We start from the raw sequence: 20,334 nt of genomic DNA on the forward strand, positions 1-20,334 counted from the left end.
TCTCAATTTTTTAATTTTATTTTGTTGAATTTGTGAAAATTTTACTTTGTCAAGTTTACTCAAGCTGACCTTTGAACTCGAATTTGTAGTAATTTATGATTCACTTCTCTCCTATGTGTCATTTCTTCACGCCTATCACACAATTTAAGATGGCTTCTTCTCTTGCCTCAGTGTGTTTTCTTATGAAAGAAAAAGAACTCTCTGTACGCTTTTACAGTAAAGGATTTCATTTTTACAATTACTATTACTGGTAAAGCAATTTATTGAAGTGCTACTTTAGTAGTGAATGTACTGATTATTCTGATCATTTTCAGTTGCTTAATTTTCTGAAGGCAGTGATTTTGTTTGTTGAGTACTGTAATTTTTCTAGTCAAGCTGTATTATCTTACAATTACAGAGGATTTAGATTATGCTTTTGAGGCCTTTTCATATCAGACATAGTCATATTACAGTTAATCACAATGCCATTAAAGATAAACTTGAGTTCTGGTAAAAAAAGAAAATGAATTCTCACAGAATCTAACAAAACTTACACTGAATGTTCAAGATTACAAATAAATGTCATGTGCCAAACAATTTTTGAAGAAAATGTATACTGGCTGAGTAATGAGCATATAAAGATAAGGAAATCAGGGTAGTACTAGCCCCGACACCGTGTGTGTTGTCCCATATACATCTTTCTGTGTAAGTGATTGTTACTTTACCAAGACTCTGCCAAATTTATGATGATTTTGATGACTCCAGAACCTTGCATTACACACCATTACTTACATGCTATATGATCAACTTTTCTGATCCATTCCACACCTTTTCTTTCACAATGCAATCGCATTACCAGAACTCAAGTTTATGTTTAAGATTATGTGGGTTTCTGTAATGTACACATTGATTTTTCTTATGGGTTGATCGTTAATGAAGTTATTACTTTGAAACCTCTTTTAATCACTTTTATCCCAAGATATTCACACATTTATTTATTTTTTAATGTTTTGGGAAAGAATACCCACAGGAAATTGAATGAAGGATATCGTAAAGCAATGCTCACAAATGAATCGGAAATTGGGTAATGTGAGTTAATCAAATATGATATATTTCTCTCTGTTTTCATTTCGAAAGTAACATTTCCAAGGTTGAAGCATGTATCTAATAAAAAATTCATCTGTTTTTATGTTGATAATCATATGCAATTCTGGTATTGACATTTTCTTTTCTCTGTTTCAGTCACTATATTTTTGTCTCCTTTCCAAAGTTTTTTGTTTCTATTATTATTCCACTGTATAGCATCTGTAATTTTTAAAATAAGCTAAAACTTGCTCACAATTATATTTTCTTTGGGAACGTTTTGTATATTCAGACAAGACAATAAAAAAATAAGGAATATGAGATGTGGGAACATGACAGGTTATTGTAAGAACTGTCAAACATTGTCCCAAGAAAAAATCATGTTGTATGTTTGATCAACTTCCTTACACTATGGAAGTACTATATACATGACTTCCATTGGAAGTATGTTTAGGTGCATGCATAAATGTATATTGAAAATTAAAATTCTTATTTAAAAACCAAAAGATCATGTTTGTATTTTGTTTACTATTTTATTGGTTCATATTTTGAATTTTATGTGGAGGCGTTTTAAGAATACTGTACTTTACACAAGCATAAAGTTAAATTAATGTCTATAGCAGGGACGGCGATCCGGGGGGGGGGGGGGGGGGGGGGGCATGTCCGTCCCCCCCCCTCAATTTTTTTAGGGGTCCCCCCCCCTGGAAATTTGAAAAAGTGCAAAACAAATTGTATAGCATATACTGAATAATGACTGCAACACACTTTTAGGCTCCGGAAGGTCCAAGAATGCAGCGTTTAGACTAATAAAATTGCAAAAAAAATCTCGCTCGGTCGCTACGCTCCCTCGTATAACATCCTTGTAAAAAATTTCGCATTTCATCCCCCCCCCCCACCGGTCATTAACAGAAATCGCCGCCCCTGGTCTTTAGTCTCTGTTTTTAGAGACTTAGTGGCCATAATAAATCCAGTAAAACATTGTGGAGAAACCTTAAGTATATGTTAACCAATGTCCATGGCTTTGATGAGAATTGATGAGAATACATATATCAATGTTTACTTTGTTGAAAAAAATATTTTAAAGCTTATCTGCCATAGTTTACAGGAAGGATTAGACCGCCCTGCAAGGTCACTGAACAGGTGGTTATCTCATCAACTCGGCTCTCAGTTAACATAAGAAAAAGAGGATCATGGGGGACCAATGGTCACCGATTAGGCATTGTTTGTTGTATAGAGGGCGCAAGTAGCTACAAGTAGTGCAGTGGGCCTTTAAGATTTATGACTCCCACCACTCCTTCCAACCCAATCAAGTACCTTGTTAATTCCCATTTGATCCATCGAGCAGGATTACGTTGTTGATTATCCTCTTTTTGTTTTAAAGACTAAGCACTGATTTAGCATTGAATATAATTTTAGCAATTTTTTCTTCTCGATTGCTTCGCTCCCGCCCCCCCCCCCCCCCTCCCCACCCCTCCCTCCAATCAATCGAGAACATTGAACACATTTTTCATTGCTCGCAAAATATTTAATGATTACTGCCCTCTAACGCCACAGCCTAGAGAGGTCCCGAATTTCAAAAATTGGAAAGTTGCCGTGAGGAAATATTCATAGTCATAAAGTGTCTGGTGAGTGTTTTGGGGTTTCGAACTCATTAATGTGAAGAGGACCAATAATGAATCTATTTATATCTCGTAGATCTGGATCAAGATATCTAATATCAAATTTAACTGTACAAAAGCAAAGGTCCTAGATTTCTGACCGACAGCAGTACGTCCCCACGTACTTAATATTGTGTTCGTATACTGTTTTGACGTTGCAACCTTGCCCTGACAGACGGACGGTACCCCTTGGCCTTACTACGGCTTTCAAAACGGGAGAAGATTTCTACGGATTTTTTACCACATTCATGGGCCTCGCTAAAGAGGGGTGTCCCCCCCCCCCCCCCCCGACGTGTCAGGATATCTTTGTGAAAATTGTGCTGCCATCAGGAAAAATGAGAAAGGGGGAGGGACAAAATGAGAGGAAAAGGGAAAGAAAAAGAAAAGGAAGAAAAAAGAGGAAATGGGAACGAAAGAAACAGGGAATGAAAGAAAGAGAGGAGGGCTAGAGAGAGAGAGAGAGAGAGGGGGGGGGGGGGGAGAAGTGAGATTACTAAGAGCCTGAGAGAACTCGAGAGGAGGGATGGGAGTACTATAAGAGAGGGGGGGGGGGGTGGATGGAGTTTTCTAGTCGAGGAAGCAAGAAAGATATGCATAGATATGTCGCTGTGTCGGTATTCTTGCTTGATCCTCGTGTACTTATCAATACAGAAGTAGAAGTCGGTGAGATGTCGGTCGGCTGGCAATTTTTTTTCCCCTACGAACTGTGACTTTTTATCCGCTGTGACGACTTCGAGAGAGACTACAACTACAGTGTATAATACTTGTTTTTTCTCAAAGTTTTAACCTCACCATAATATCAGCAAAAGAAAACAGAGGTTAAAAATTTGCAACCCGATCAAATTATTTTCAGACAATTAACAACTTTCTCAAGTAGATACCTAGAAAATATTTGGATGTCTGGTTAGACCCAACTTTAAGTTAAAAAGAACATGTTAGACATCCAAGCAAGTAGATTGCACCAAGGATTGTACTTCTTAGTCGCGCTAAAAGATTTTTGCCTCTAGACAGTTTGAAGCTACTTGCGAACTCATTGATAAGGCCTCTGTGTGATTACTGCTCCACTGCTTAGTCAAACTGTCCACACAATACAAAAGTCATATACATAAACCAACATAAAAGGATCGCCAGAATTATTCTTGGGGTATCGGTAGAACGGAGGTGGACGTTTCATAAATGTAAAATGGTATATCATGTACTGAATAACTTTGGCCCTAATTACAAGATCACAGACTCTCCACAACCACAACACCCGCGATGCAACCAATTTTGGACTAGCATTACCTTTGTCACGAACAAAGATGGGTAAAGGAGCTTTTTCTCATGAAGGTGCAGCATTGTGCAACCAACTCCCTTTTTGTCTTATACAGGCCCAATCAAAACAATTTGATTATTTTTATTTTGGGGTATTAAGTGTCAAAGTTTATTAAGAATGGTACAACATCTTGTACAAAATATTTTCTCCCCCATGTTTCTAAATCTTTGAAAATTCAATTTTGTTTATTCTGTTTATTTTATGTTTTAGATTCTGCATGATGTCCCTTGATCAACTTGCTCCAATTCAGTACTTATCACAGGACGTTAAAAATCAGCTGAGATCTGGTATAGCCACGCCATCAGTTGTCCAATGTGTAGAGGAATTAGTTGTGAATAGTATTGATGCTGGAGCTTCGTGTATTGCTGTACGTGTAGATCTGCCAGACTGTAAAGTTCAGGTTGTAGACAATGGAAGGGGAATCACTAAAGATGATATGCTCTATGTTGGTGAGAGATATGCTACTAGTAAGTGTCATGACACAAAAGATCTTGAAAACATATCCCATTATGGGTATAGAGGGGAAGCTCTGGCAAGTATTAAGGAGATTTCTTCAGTGCTGGAGATCAGTTCACGAGCCAGAGGGTCTGAAGTCACATACAGCAAACTGTATCGACATGGAAAAGATCAAGGTATCTCAAAGCATTCCAAAGTGAGGCCAAGTGGAGGGACAACAGTTGCAGCTCATAATGTTTTCTATAACTTGCCTGTGAGGCGCAAGGTGCTCTGCAGTCCTCTGGTGTATGAACAAATCTGCAAGCGACTCCAGGCGATATCCTTGATCCATCCTCAAATCTCACTTACTCTTCGAAATGACAGCACAGGAGTCAAATCAATACAAACACACAACTCTTCATCCATTGTTCAAACATTTGGGTATCTCTTCGGCAAGGATGTAGCAGATTGCTTGAAAGAGGTGAATCACATTCGCACAATCTTCAACGTTTCAGGATTTATTGGAACAACAAGTTTTCGTAACAAGTCCTTGCAGTTTGTTTATGTGAATGGCAGATTAGTGCTGAAGACGAAAATTCACAAACTCATAAATGAGCTTCTCAGTAACTCACTTGTTACAAAGAGTAAAGGAAAGAATCAAGACACAGCGCTAGGATACACTATGAAGTCCAACGCTGCAAGTTCAACCTGCCAACCTAGCCCTGGAGGGAACCAAGTGGAGTATGGCATCTTTGTGTTGAACATCACTTGCCCTCGCAGTGAGTATGACATCACGTTAGACCCATCCAAAACCTTGATAGAGTTTAGGGACTGGGAAGGAGCAGTAACCTGTGTGCATGAGCTGGTTACATCTTTTCTCCACAGAGAACACCTTACAATGAAACTAACTGTAACACAGAGAGGAAGTGAAACAGGACTTCAGGAGAGGGGTTCATTATCAAGTGATAATGTGGCATCAAAGGAGACAGATGTGTGTGTCAATGCCATCAGTACAACTGATTGTACTAATGCAGTACAATCAACATGTGTAAGAAGACAAACCATCCCTGGGCCACAAGTTAGCCCCATGGTGAATGACCAGAACTCTTGTGATGTAGAGACAATAGCTGACAGTAACAGGGAAGGTGATGGGGCATGCATAGATGTGTCTTTGAATAATCCTGACAAGACACCAGATGCATTCGGAGATGCTACCGAAAGGATGGATGAATCTGAAATCATACAATCAGATGCAAGGGAAACAACAGTATCTCAGTGTGAGCTTAACACTCATGCTGACATGGAAAAGATTCTTCCAGCTTGTGCAAGTAGCCATACAGATCCTGTTGTAGATGCACATTGTCAGCCCTGTGGAGGGATCTTGGCAACTAAACCTGAGCCAACAACACCTGGTATGGAGAGGAAGGCAGGTGATAGTCCTCTGGAGATGCAGTCAGTGACTGCAAAAGTCTTATCTTGTAATGGAGGAGAAAATACAACCATTAGCGAAGCCCTCTTGACATCATCATCTTCAGAACTTGATATAGGGTCTAGTGAGGAGACACTAACCAGCAGTGAAGTGGAAATAAGAACACCTGAGTCAGATGTACACCAGTGCTGTGATGCTCGCTGTAGGTCGTTACGAAGAGATGACACTGACTCTGGACTAAAAGTTGCTGATCTTCTTTCCCCTAGAACCAAGCTTGCTGTAAAGGCAAGGAACTCTCTATCAATGTTCAGGAGATCAGTAAAGAAGAAGAGATTAACAAAGGCAGCGAAGGATGAGTCATCTAAGAAATCTGAACAGAAAGTCAATAAGCATCTGCAATTTGTTTCAGCCAGTGAACACAAAATAATTGCATTGAGATGGCATAGGAGTCCAGGATTCCGAAGCAGATTGGAGAATCTGAACATCAAATGTCAGGACAGGCAGGAACAGAAAATGAACCCAATAATGGATGTACTTCAAAGACTGTCATCATCTAGTGGACCCAACCAACCAAACAATGATTTGGGTGCTTCTAGTTCACCAAGTAGCAGCTCTAGGAAGAAAGTATGTCAAAACCATCAGCATACAAGTACTGATGAGAATAGCAAACCAGTTCATCATAAAAAATGTCTTCATGTGGCAGAAATACTTGAAAACGATGTTGCTGATCAGCATGTTTCCACTGTCAGTGTGGATGAAAAGGAAGGTAATCCAGCTAAACACAAAGAACACCTTGTTCAAGACTCAGAAGGGCAAATCACAATTGATGCAGGCAGAGATAAATGTACAGAAGTCACTACAGGAGAGTACTGTGTAAGAGAAAGAATTAGTGGTAATGCCCCAGGTATTCCAACAAGTTCTATTTTAGAATCGACACACACAAAGAAGAGGGTAGCAGATTATCCCAATTGTCTAATCAATGCTAAGGAACAGAAGAAAGTGGTACCTTGCGCAAACAGTACATCACAAAGCAGTACATTGAACTTTTCAGCTTCAGCTGAAATGCCAAGAAAATTCTTGACCTCCACTTCATTCATGGTAAGTGCATGTGAGGTCTTTGACAGAGAACCATCACAAACCTCCAGTCAAACTGATGGTTGCACAAAAATCAACATTGCTGAACTTAAACAGGCAGTCAACCAGAGTGCTAGAGAACCAGATGATGTACATGTAATGACACAGCCAAATCAGCAGAGACCTGTTGCTGTACCTCCCTGCAATGCAACAGAACCATTTAGTGTTCATAATGAATATGAATTTGCTGAGGGTGCAGAAGGTCTGTATAGGAATAACATTGATGATCAAACATTAGATGATGGCACATCATGCCCATCGATGGAAGGAGACATAACATTAATTGTAGCACCAGGGATCCAACTAATGAATGAAGAGGATACAGTTGTAGATGATGATCAAGGTGCTATGAAAAGCTTGCTGCTAGACGTTAATGAAAATGAGTTAAAGGGAAGCATTGTAGACCTGACTACTGAGCCTGATACTGTGAGTGAAAATATGGATCTTCTGGATACCATCGATGCAGATGAATCAATTTCGTTACTTTACATACCTCACCAAGATGAAGGTCTGTGTAACAGTTCAACATCATTTCATGAATCAATCAGTTTATCAGAACAACCTGGTGAAGAAAGAGTTATTAGCACTGATGTTCGATGCACAGAAGTGTCAACTGCGCTGGTAGCATCTTCACTATCACCGTCCGTTACACACCAGAATAATGATGATCTGGATGTCACTGGTGACCTAGACGTTACTTCCACTCACGTCAGACACTGTGTGGGAGACGATGAAGTAGAGATATCTAGCTGTAATAAGCAATCTTCACAATCATCTAAAGTATGTGAGTCCTTCCAACCAACTGAAAAGGAAATCATGGATGCCAGTATAACATCTGCAGGAAACACTGATGGAGAGTTTGTGATAGAGAGCAGAGAATGGTACAGTGTGTATGATGTTTCAAGGGGTATGAAAGTCTTTATCAATCGCTTTAATGGAAACTGCTCTATGGAAAAACCTGAGGAAGGTCCAGGAAAGAACCATGAAGCAAGGCAGACCAGTGAAGACACTCAATTTAGCATGGTAACAAAAAGTAAGTTAATGTATAAACAATTTTTGCTTTAGTAAATGAAATACATGTAGAAGGTCAAAGAGCTCAAATTGAAATTGACATTAATAAGTTTTACCAATTTCCACAGGAGAAAAGGACAAAAATTCACTGTTTTGATTCTCTCAGTATGACATGTCTAAAACTATCAGATTTGTATAAGTCAGTGTTATGAATACGGTATGTAATTTTGAGTTGACTAATTCACAAGTGTATTGAAAGTTATGGATGCTTCTTTCTCAAAACCCAGCTATTAAATTCACTTAATATGAGCTATTCAGCTACATATACTGAATTACAATATAGAAAAATGCAAGTTGCTATGCTAGGCAAACATGACGCAGCTCGTAAATTTTATGACTGTTATTAGTAATCACTGTAGTAAGAGACATACATAACATTTAGAAATCTTTGTAAACTATTCTATTTGATTTAACTGATCTGCAATCCAATCACACAGGTGATACATTGGCACATCCGCATCTGCCACACAGTGCGGCACCATTTGTGACCAGCCTACGAGATAAAAAGGAATCATCCCATTCCCGTGATCCTCCAGTCACACATGCTACCATGGCAACCATTGATGCTGCGATGGAAGAGAGCCAAGAAGAAGATGATGAGTTATCCATGGTCAAGTGGGGAAATTCGAGTCAGATTTCAGGTAGGCTGTCTGCTTTTCATGCTGAATTGCGATTAGAAAAATAATGAAATTTAAATGTTTATTGGTCTGCAACTAAAAGCACATATGTGCTTTGTGAAATATTATGAATTTTTTGGAGAATACTTTAGATAAGATATTTAAAATTGGGACAATTCACAATGATGAAACAGATCAGTTACAGCATTATTGCCCTGTATGGCTTCCATTAATTTTACTTTCTGTGCTTACATTCATACGATCATTAGTATTGATCCTTGGATAATTCCATACGGAAGATAAAACTGGTTGTGCTAATTTTTGGGGTTAAAGATGATTGTCTTTCTGAAAATGCATGTTTCACTACTGTATAATAAGCACTGTACAATGCACAAGGTTATTTTCCTTTAATCCTTCTGAATCAAATTGACATATCATTTTTGTATAATTAGTTCACAGTTCTCTACTTTAAGATTTAGGGGATTTAGTTTATTTGTAGATACCGAACATGTTTATGTCTCATGCAAATTTAGTTACTTTAATATATATATTAATTTTTTGTTTTACAAACTTAGTACAAATCATATACCTATTTTATAGGAAAGGGCTGTGCAACCGATGAAGCTCCTCATTTCTTAAAATCCGATCAAGCGGAGACGGGATGTAGATTTTTAACATCTAATGTGAGTGAGGGTTTATCCAGTGTTGATGCAAAGTTTCAGGCCAAGGTTTTATCCTCACTCAATCCATGTCAGTTCACCAAGGCCATGTTCAACAGTATTAAGGTGAGGAGCTAATCAAACAAAATAATATTTATGTATGTTTAGATAGGTTTTACAGGTTTGGTTGTATTTTTCTTTATAAAGAGGAGATGTCTACAGGCAGTGCACTTAAGGTTTATTGGAAGTTCTTATCATTACCATATTTTTTAAATTTTAGATAGTTGTTTCTAACTTCATGGAGATTTTATAAATCAACAGATACCAGAGAGGATACATACCGGGTAAGACAATATGAATCCTAAAGACCCCAAAGAGATTGACAGCTTTTTTGTTTCAGGATTGTTGAAAGTTGGCTTTTTATTTAATTTGGAGAAGTGACTTGGAAAGATGCTCAGACATGTTTTAATATTTACAGCATGTAATTCCCTTTAATGAAGAGACAATAAGAAAAAGAAGAAAAAAAATACTAACCCTTCATGAGTATAAATACCGTAGTTCATGTAAATATTGAATCCTGAAAGCCTGTAGATTCTCATTGATTGCTTATATTTTTCTTTCTTTCCCTTTCATTTGTGACTATGATAAATCAGGTCCTTGGCCAGGTGGATACTAAGTTCATAGCATGTCTGGTGAACAGTGATTATGACAAGAACCCAGCAGGAGAATCTAACCTTCTCATTCTGGTTGATCAACATGCTGCACATGAGCGCATCAGACTTGAAATGCTTATTCAAGGTAAGAGTGAGATTTATCCTGATATAAAGTCTATCAGCCAAACTTTTTGTGATTTTATGATCAATTTTTTTCATGTTGGCCTTTGAATTTTAGCAGAGTATACTACACAGTTATGAAAATCATATATGTACAGAAAATATTTCTATACTTTTCTTTGAAAGTTTTAATTTATGTGTAGGTTCCAAATCGTTACTGCAAAATGCAGAAAAGAAATGAATGAACATTGGATGACAATTTGAAGAAAAGTGTTTGAAACATTTTTCTCACAAATTATTTATATCCTATTCATCTATTGATTCATGACTAATAAAAGAATTATAAAGGGTTTCCATATGTGTTCAGAGAAATGTTCGATTATAAGAATTGAAATGGTTCAGAATGTGTGGGCTATGTCGGTGATACATATTAATCTTAGAATACTCACTGTTATTTTCTGTGTTTTACACTAATTGAATTGGATGATCAAAGCCCAAAACATCAATTTTAAATTGCTTATTAAATAGAAACGATGTTAACACTCGATTCAAAATCATTTTTTTAGATGCGTATACACCACGCGTTGATACTGATGATATTGACAATGACAAAACGAGATGTATCCGTAGTTCTGAAGTGACTCCAGCCCTCCGTATCGGCCTGTCACCATCTGAGCTCAGATTATTGGAGGCATACAGTCACAAGATGAAGAGGATTGGTATAGAATACACATTGTCTGGAGACAGTGCAGCCATGGTGACCCATCTACCAGCATGTGTGGTAGAGAAAGAAGCAAATGAGCTCAAGAGAGGGCGCCAGACCATAGCTACCAGTATGGCTGAGGTGAGATTGGCTATCACTTATGAATGAGTTAACCAGTCAAATTATTTAGTGATGCAAATGAATTATTTGTAAGCAGGTATGAAGATTTTGTTATTACGACCTACCCTATCTATGGGATTGGATATTATGGTGTGGATTGTACATGTAGTTGGATGCCTAAGCCCAAAATATTCAGGATAAAGTATGTTCATGAAAATAAAGCAGCTTTTAATAGGTGACGGTATGCAGTACGTGATTTTAAAAATGTTATCAAAATGTTTCTCTTCATCTTTTTAATTTTTTTAAAAATTTGATGATCTAGAAAACAAACAAATGAGATTAATCGATGCCATTTGATACATTTAGTTGCAGTAGTATTTTATATTCTGAAACTTAACAAGAAAAATATATGAAGATAAGGGAATACCTCATACTTTAATCTCTCAAGTCCACTATAAACATGTTTATTTATTTATTGCATATTTCAAATTCTTTTTGTTTCTCTTGGCTCTTATCCAGACGTTGATCAAGGAAGTATTGGACTCAATACAGCATCAATCTGGAGCTATGTCATCTCTACCGAAGACAATCACAAGGATTCTCAATTCTCAAGCTTGTCATGGTAAGTATCATACTTCCTTCTTTTCTCTCTTTCATATTGACAAATCTCCAAACCGATTAATTTGTTATTTGTTATCATTTAAATGTTATTGTAGGTGAACTAATTTCTTGGCTACAACCCCTCTATGAAGTAATTTGTCTTTGATTTCTTGTTGTGACAGGTGCTATTAAGTTTGGAGACACTCTGGACAGTGATGAATGCAAGACTCTGATAGGTCAGCTGTCATCATGTGACTTGCCTTTTCAATGTGCTCATGGCCGTCCAGCACTTATGCCTATTCTTGACTTTAAAAAAATAAAGCATGGAGTCAGTGAGAAGGTATGTTGATTAAACTTTATCATACATGTGAAAATTGTCCTATTTGAAAAATATAAAAAAGTTAACTGCAGAGAGTCTAAATTAAATTCTGTTGTTTGTTGATTTCAGATGCAGATTTCAGATTTTATTGTCCATGTTAAAAAACACAGAAATTTGGCCTCCACTGGCAGGAGATAACAATGAATAACATAAGAACATATAAATGTGCACAAAACAAATATATCAACTAGATTAACAAACAGTTGAATACATTCTGACAAAGGTAAGAGGAGATAGCAGAGTAAGATGAGAAAAGGAATGAAGGAAGCTGAGCAAGAAAAGACAGAAATGTACGGTAGGTAAGGGAAAGAGAGAATAAAAAACGCTTGCATAACACTGCTTTTCTTGTTGTTTTTATAGCATTTGATGGAAAATTAAATGTAAAATATCTGACCTTTAGATAGTAAGCATAATCATTTTATGACACAAAATTGCTGAAGGTTTATGAAAACTATGTTGCTTTGCGTTATGATGACATGGTAACAGTTTTTATCATGGGCCAACCTTTCAATAGACATGTACATTAGGCATTGAACATTTTATAATAGAGTAACGTTTTGTGTAGAATTCAAGGTAATACATTGATATAGAAGTAGACAAGAAGTAGTAACAATTATAGGTATCTAATAGCTTAATCTCTTAATACTCCTAAAAAGTTTACCCCTAAATATTTTTTTTTTTTTTATGATCTATTTTTGAATAATCTATTTTTGGGTGTAACCTTTTTTTGACCGTGTGATTTTATATATCTTTTTAAAGACTTTGTTGTATATCTTAAAGGTAGTGTATCCCTTTTGCAGCCAACATCGAATTCTGAAGAACTTTGCAGGAATCATGAGTATGTCATATCTGTGAAATTAAAAGGTTAGCAGTGACCTAGGGACCTAGTTACAAGGGAAACCGCTTACTCTCTGGACTTCACTGTCAGACACTGTTGGGCGACTAACTGACCTTTTAAAATTTGTTAATTACATAGATAAATTTTGCTGTAAAGGGACCCGCTTCTTATAATGACCAAAATTAAACTTATTGAGTCTTTACTCAGCACAAAATATGCGGTACAACTGGCCGTACAAGGGTCTGAAAAATCAGACTACCTTCTAGGCATATTTTTTTTTCAACTTGTTTTTAAAATTCCTAACGATCAATTTAATTCCACATAGAGGTAATTACCAATTTAAATCTTTTAAGAGGAGAATTGAAGTTGGTATAATCTCTTGTTTATTGTAGAATTTGCATGATTTTATATTTTCAGTCTGTAAAAGAGACAGACTACCTTTAATGAAAACAATTGATGAAAATACAAGCAGTAACAATAAAAGAAATAACAGCTGTTGGGTGGAGGGATGACCTGTACATGCTTCTTAAGATTCTGCTCCAAGCCTTTATCAAAATGTTAATAATATTACTGTATGCTTACAAGAGGTAAGGATTTGTCATTACCTTTAGAAATTACAAACTTGTGCAAAATTGTTTAAAAGAGCTGGAAATGAGAGTAACAAAATTGACAGATTTCTTCTATTTACAATAGGAATCAGATTAATTTTTTTCATACATTAGCTAACGTAAATCTTGCTTATAATTTTTTTTTTTTTTTTCTCATCAGAGCATGAACTTTTCAAGATTTGAGTTAGTGTATGTAAATAATTTTTCTTCTCCATCTTTGATTATGACTCAAAGCTATTGTCTGGGGATAGATTTTTGGACATTACAACAACCATGAAATACCATGAGATACTGAACATTTATGAATAGGTTCTCATTTTGGAAAGTGCCCTCATTCTTGACAGCAGATTATACACATGTGTTAGTTTGGAGATTTTCTTGACTTTTTCACACCAATGAACTTCAACCCCCAATTTTGATTCCCCTCTTACTAGGCTGACCTGTATATCACCTTTATCAATAGACCCTCCAGTACTGTGAATGAAAATAAAGAAAGACAACCTTCAGGCTGGCTGTGGCACCAGCCCCAGCGCCAGTGTCCAGAATAAGTTTGATTTGTGAATGGTCAAATGGAATTCACACTTGACTGTAGATGAATGACCTCTAACATTACAATGAAGGTCAAATGAGAGATGATAAAGTGATATATGATTGTTATCCATCAGTGATATACTTCTTGAAGTGTATTGAAAAGTAATGAAGCACTATTAATCATGTCATTATTATTCAGATAGATGCAGTAGGAACCGAATTGATAAAGGATTGTGTAGAAACTTAGGAATTCAATGCAATCCGTCATTTTGAGGTTCATATTTATGAATATTTCTTTCCTTAGGTAGGGATTATTCTAGTAATTGTCATGCATTTTTAACCCTCATGGTATTTGATACTCCTCCAAATTGATGACCAGAGGTACTGTTCTTCAGACTAGACTGGTCTCTATTCTGACTGGGCTTTCTGAGAGCTAGTTTTGACTGTGGGGATGGGGGTCAATTTTACCCCCCCCCCCCCCAAGATCTGGGCCATGGAAGGCCCAATGACACGCATATACAAAATACTGCTCATAAAAATTGCTTATTTATTGCTTCATTATGATTTATGCAAATTAGATGCCTGTATTTGCATGTTTATTAATATTCTGTTTAAAAAATGGGGTATGAAGGTTAATCTTTTGAGAGGAAAAAATCAGAGTTTTATAGCAGATGAAATTGTATCAACAAAAATTCAAATTTTAAATGAATTATTTAAATCAATTCAAAATTAAAATTAATTATTCTTTTCATTTTGAGATTCACCATTGTGAAAAGAAACTTGCTGGTTGATTTCCTCAACGACTTTAGAGAAAGATAGCCAATACATGGGTAGAAATAAGAGTAGAAATAAAATTAGAAATAGCAATAGAAAACATACGAAAGGGATGAGGAAAATTAAAATCATGGTAAATGAGTAAAGTTTATCCAAATTCGGAGTAAAGGTCATAAGTGACCAGAAGACGTTTTATTTGCTTTATATATTTAGTATTTGATTAACCTTTGAGGTTAGTTCAACCTAAAATAGTTCACATTGGAACACCTGCAGTGGAGAAAGTTGCATTGTTTGATTATATTTATGACTAATAGTGGAGGCTCCATATGGTAATAGTCATTTGTCAGTGCTTATTTGCTTTATTGTCTCAAGGATTTTTTTTTTGAGGGTACAATACACAGGAAAGGTTACGTCCATGCAGTGGTGCATCAAAAAAATACAATACAATTGGGAATTACCAAGAAGGATACTGCAATTATCAGGAAAGGAAATGCCCAGTCAGATATATAAGTGCAAATCTTGTAGTTCCCCATCTCCTTTCAAAGCTGTTGTTGTGATAGGGAAGATACAAAAAACTCTTCTTAATACCAGGATAGAATACAGACACCTGACCAAAACTTGATCAAAAGATGTAAAGTGGATAACTTGAGATTTGAAGAAGAAAAAAATATTCATTATCATAAAAATGCTTTGAATCCAAGGACACATGTGATGTATCATTATCATAGTACTGTAGTTGTATCACTGAATTGAAAGAGAAAAACTGCCTTAATAATGATTCTGCATTTTATTTGTATATAACTGTTATGGATTCTAAATATACTTATTTGCAGTAAAAAGTCAATTTCCATTCATTATCTGTGATTAAGCAAATTGTTATTTCTGCAATGAATTTGAGGTCTGTTGCTTCAGGAAATGATTTAATTTGCCTGACACAGCTGTGGGTTTTGTGGGTTCCTTATCCCTCTGGCTCCAGTGTCTCATAGTTTGTCATTGATTAATGTAGCAGAACTGATCCTTTAAACCCACCTGTCATTGAACCTGACTACCACCCTCCACACCCCAACGCCCCTCAAAGCTACCCCCATACCACTCTACTCTTCTCTCTTATTAACCTTTCATTTGCATGACAAGGGCTTGGATGAGCAGCCATGCGTGTCTCACCGCAGATGTGTGCGTGTGTGAATTGCTCCCTGCCATATGTGATGATACCACAAGTATTATTCTTTGGTTGTGATCTCTTATTCCTTGTGTCATTTTCTTTTCTCTTCTCCCCCTCATTATTGTCATTTGACCCACTTCTGTTGACAATCGGTGCCTAGACTCGCGCATGCTGCCTAAAAATGGCGCATCAGTTTGAAAGATAAGGATCTTGTCTTTCTCAATACACTTACATTCATCGCAATCCCTGTGTGCTTGCCGCCTGCTTACAGAATATAATGTGCAGAACAGCATATCCCGACCCTGAAGGCTAGCTACTTCTCATAAAAGAAACACCTTGTGTTCACAGATTGGCACAAACTGTGAGAAAATGACAACCTTGAATGATAGATTGAAATATTTCATTCATAGTCATCAAGGCTACAGTGTTTTTGTAGTAAATAGTTGCCTTGCCAATTGGAGAGTGTAGCTTTATGGAGAAAGATGTAAAAGCCTTCAGTCCTCCAAAGCTCTTATCACAACCCTTGCTTGAATTCATATGGTGTGTGAGAAAATGAGATTGTGAGTGTGATACTAATCTAGATTAACATCTAGATTAATATCATCCATCTGTCCAGGAGATTGAACTAATCAATGACACATCAAAGAAGATAAACCGACCAGAGATCATACTGATGGGAAAATGGGTGTTCATCTTCATTCACTCTTAATGTTTCTATATCTTTCCCATGGTATTAGGAGAGATACGCATCTAATCAAACCCTAATTTATCTATTTTTGTATCAATTTCTTGCCATGAGGCTAAAAAGCAGAGATAAAGACCATTAGGGAGTTTGAATCCATTTTTTCTCAAGCGAGGTACTTTGTATCGGGTAACTGTCCGTTATACTCTAAGAGTATATAAACTTACAGGAGAAGGTCGTAGCAAACTGTAGAAATAAAGTAAAATACAGTCGTCTGTACCAGTATCCAGCAGCTCAAGCAAAGCTTTCATACCAGTTGGTCACAATAGTACATGATCATACTCTTCAGTTAAATTAGGGATTAATGTTTCAAGTGCAAGGATGAAAGATAACTAGAGCATGCAAAGCAAAGATCAGGAGTTTAATTAGAAATGTAATTTAAAAGGGGAAAATAAAAAGAAATAGAACAAATAGTCTGATAGATGATCGTATTTGTCAAAAATATAACAAAAATCCAAATGTCACATTCCAAAATTTGTCTCTTTTATTCTAAAACTAAATTTAGATTCACAAATCCTCTATCAAATCAACATTTGTCTACCTTCTTAGAGAATATGTAACAACTCTGTTTTTTTTTTTCTTCTTCTGGATATTCTCCCATTTCTGTGCAGGTTACACCACAAGTTTGGAAGCTGAAGTATCTCTCATCAGGTACAACTACATAAGCATGATTTGATATCATCTCAGATTAAAGAACGTATACCTGATACCAAAGGAAATGATATATGAATGTTCAATGAAGCATGAAGGGTTTTAACAATGTAGGTGTTGACTATCTGGAACACCAAAAGAAGCTTAAGAAAATGGTAAATATCAGTATTGTTTTCCATAAAACATGGCTTTACACTAAATCAAATAATGGGTTGCCCAATTAAACAACCAACATGTGCCTAAATTAGAGGCAAGGGGGTGGGGAAAGGGTAGGGTTGTGAGAAAAAAAAAGTTTTTGAATTTTTTTTTACTCATTTAAATTGTTTGATAAATCTCACTTTTAAATGCTGTAGATTCATTGACTTACTACACAATCACTTGTAGCCCCCCCCCCCCATTATTTCTTGGAGTGATGTTAAAGTATCAAATGCATACATGTTCTTTTTTTTCAAAGGAGAATCAAGCAGCTCATTTTCACCCAGAGTTATTAGGAACTTAAAATCACATGTCTGATATTGTTATTATTTTTTTTTTTTTTTTGGGGGGGGGAGGGGTTAAGATAACACTAAAGTATTGTTATCAAATTGCATTGTATCCCCATGAGTGGTATTATACCAGAAAGTGTGCAGTAGAAATATGTGTGATTATTATATTATTATTATTATCATTATTATTATTATCATTATTATCATAAAGTTAATATTAAGACATGCTCCTTGGGAAAGCATTTTGGAAATTATATTGTAGCAGGAAATATATGAACAGAGTTTAGCTTAATGGACACCTCACCCCATGAAATTACTTTAGTTATTCTGAGATATTTATTGTATTATCATAATGTACAGTTTCTCAGCACGAAATGTTCATCACAATTTTCTTGAAAAGTGTTCAAATTTCTCGATGCTTCCTTCCCACGTGTGTATGGTAATGATGTGTTTCATTCACCTGCTATTATCTTATGCAATATGTACTATAATTATCAGAACGCAAACTTGTTTGCAAAAGTTGTCGCTCTTCTGGGGAGAAGGTTTCACATTAATGAAATAGATTTGTCAACAGCTATATTTCTCATACCGGTATCTTGAATAAATGAGTTGTAATTGTTCCCCTGTTATATATTTCACACCAAGTCTAATTTCTATGTTCTCACCTATGAGAATCCTCATTGAAAAGTAAGGGTTTTATTTTATTAATTAAAAAGTCTTCTTAACTAAAGCTTGGTGCATGAAACATGTACAAGTTTGCCTGGTATGTCACATTATCAAGAAAATGGCTGTGTCCATGTCATGCTAAACATCATTAAATCATGCCAAGAATATCTTCATTTATATATCTCTTGTACATTTTCGTAAGGAATGTTGTACATAAATAGGAAGGAATAAATCTCATCTTTTAGCATACCTACACCTGTTTTCCAGGGTGAGGTTTCCTTTAAATGTATTATCTCATGTTACCTGTGCATTTCTGAGTTTAAAGAGACATACAATTTACACGAAGGAAAAACTTCTAGTTCTACTTACATGTAAATCATTTCATGGGCAATAGTAAAATGATTTGTACTACCGTTATATTGTATCAGGTGTGCCTCATGGTAGTGCTATCTACTTGTATATACATGTATATGTCTTCCATTTAAAGAAAATGAAAATGTAAAAATGTTCAGTGTCTAGAACTCTAATTTTTGAAAGAACTAGAAGAAAAAAAGAAAGAAACTGAATGTTCTTGTCATACATATTCGGATGTTTGTGAAATGGATTTAGCTAAGACAGTAACATCATCATTTGGTCTAAAATGCTGAATTTCTAAGGTATGGATGTGAGTAATGTATAACATGTGTTTCAAATAGTAGTGACATCTAGGTGCAGTACTTTGTAGTTGGCTTTGCTGTGTGGAGAACATATAGTGCAAGGTAATGATACATAAGTACTGATATAATATCCAAGATACTCATTTGTGACAGCTTCATGTCTTGTGTATTAAAATATGCTATGCTTTTGTTTGCTAATGTTAATGTGACAGTATAAAACAGTTAAAACATTTATTGATTTGCAATAGAAGTGTTGTCAGGTAAAACTCAATTTAGTGTGTATGTATGCATATCTTGCCAGATCATACTAGACTACTGAAATAATGATTATTTTTGTTTATTTATTGTTCAAAATGGAAAGAAAATTATAGATATGCTATTTTATTTTGCTCAGAATTTATGCATGAATTATTAAAGCCTCAGGGTTGTGGAATGAAATAAAGCAAAGATATTTATGGTTTCGCAAATAATAATGCCTAATTTTTCTCCTTTTCTGTCTTATTGTGAGTCAATTGTATTTTATTGTAGTTTATCTACTTTTTGCACACTTGGAATGTATATGTTATACTCGTAAATAACTATTTTTTCTTTCCGTTGTTCTCTCAAATTCAGAGAGGGAGTCGATATAGTTGATTATTACTATGATACACTATGAAAAAGGGTATTAAAATACACAACAGTATGCAAAGAGATAGGTGAACGTAGACAGAGAGAGCAGGAATTAAGGTAGACATAGGTAATCGAAGAGAGAGAGAGAGAGAGAGAGGGGGGGGGGGGGGGTGGGGGAAGAAGGTTTTGGAATTGAAGGTGAAGAGACAAAGGGAGATAGAAACAGAAGTGTGAGAGACAACTTTTCTTGAAGCAGCCAAGAGAAAAGAACAGTATAGTGCCCAATGAGCAAGGAGAGGTGACATCTCATAGAGAAAGGAGATAAAAACTAATTGGTAGCAGGGCAGGGGCATATACATGAAGACGTGCATAAATCACCTTTTGAACGAGCATGTCTTGGTCAAGTGTGATTAGTTCATATTTCTCGCCTGAAAGAATCTTGCCCGGCAATTAAGCCAGGAACTTCTGGTTTGGGACACCCGTCCTTCACCTCTGTCCATAGTTTACGGACAGCCATGAATTAAATTAATGATATTTGGGTTAAGAAAACGAAGTTTGGTAGACACTGTTTACATCTTCATATAAACACTTCAATAACCAACCTTGAACTTCGACAGAACTTGGAATGGTTAGGTTCAACTGTCCACAGACGTGGTC

The 20,334-nt window shown here is 36.0% G+C and overlaps 1 protein-coding gene across 1 annotated transcript; it reads left to right on the plus strand.

The window, feature by feature from the left end:
- The first annotated feature begins 2,627 nt into the window (after positions 1-2,627).
- LOC115929660 (DNA mismatch repair protein Mlh3-like) lies at positions 2,628-17,686 on the plus strand. The gene is made up of 9 exons (XM_030999381.1): positions 2,628-2,687; positions 4,246-8,066; positions 8,542-8,745; positions 9,322-9,506; positions 10,034-10,178; positions 10,720-10,997; positions 11,496-11,598; positions 11,759-11,916; positions 17,222-17,686. The coding sequence occupies exons 2-9, from the start codon at positions 4,256-4,258 to the stop codon at positions 17,273-17,275; spliced, it is 4,938 nt and encodes a 1,645-aa protein (XP_030855241.1). The 5' UTR covers positions 2,628-2,687; positions 4,246-4,255; the 3' UTR covers positions 17,276-17,686.
- Positions 17,687-20,334: the final 2,648 nt, after the last annotated feature.

The sequence above is a fragment of the Strongylocentrotus purpuratus genome, unplaced genomic scaffold (genome assembly GCF_000002235.5).
Source record: "Strongylocentrotus purpuratus isolate Spur 01 unplaced genomic scaffold, Spur_5.0 spur5_scaffold_5, whole genome shotgun sequence".
Classification (NCBI taxonomy): domain Eukaryota; kingdom Metazoa; phylum Echinodermata; class Echinoidea; order Camarodonta; family Strongylocentrotidae; genus Strongylocentrotus; species Strongylocentrotus purpuratus.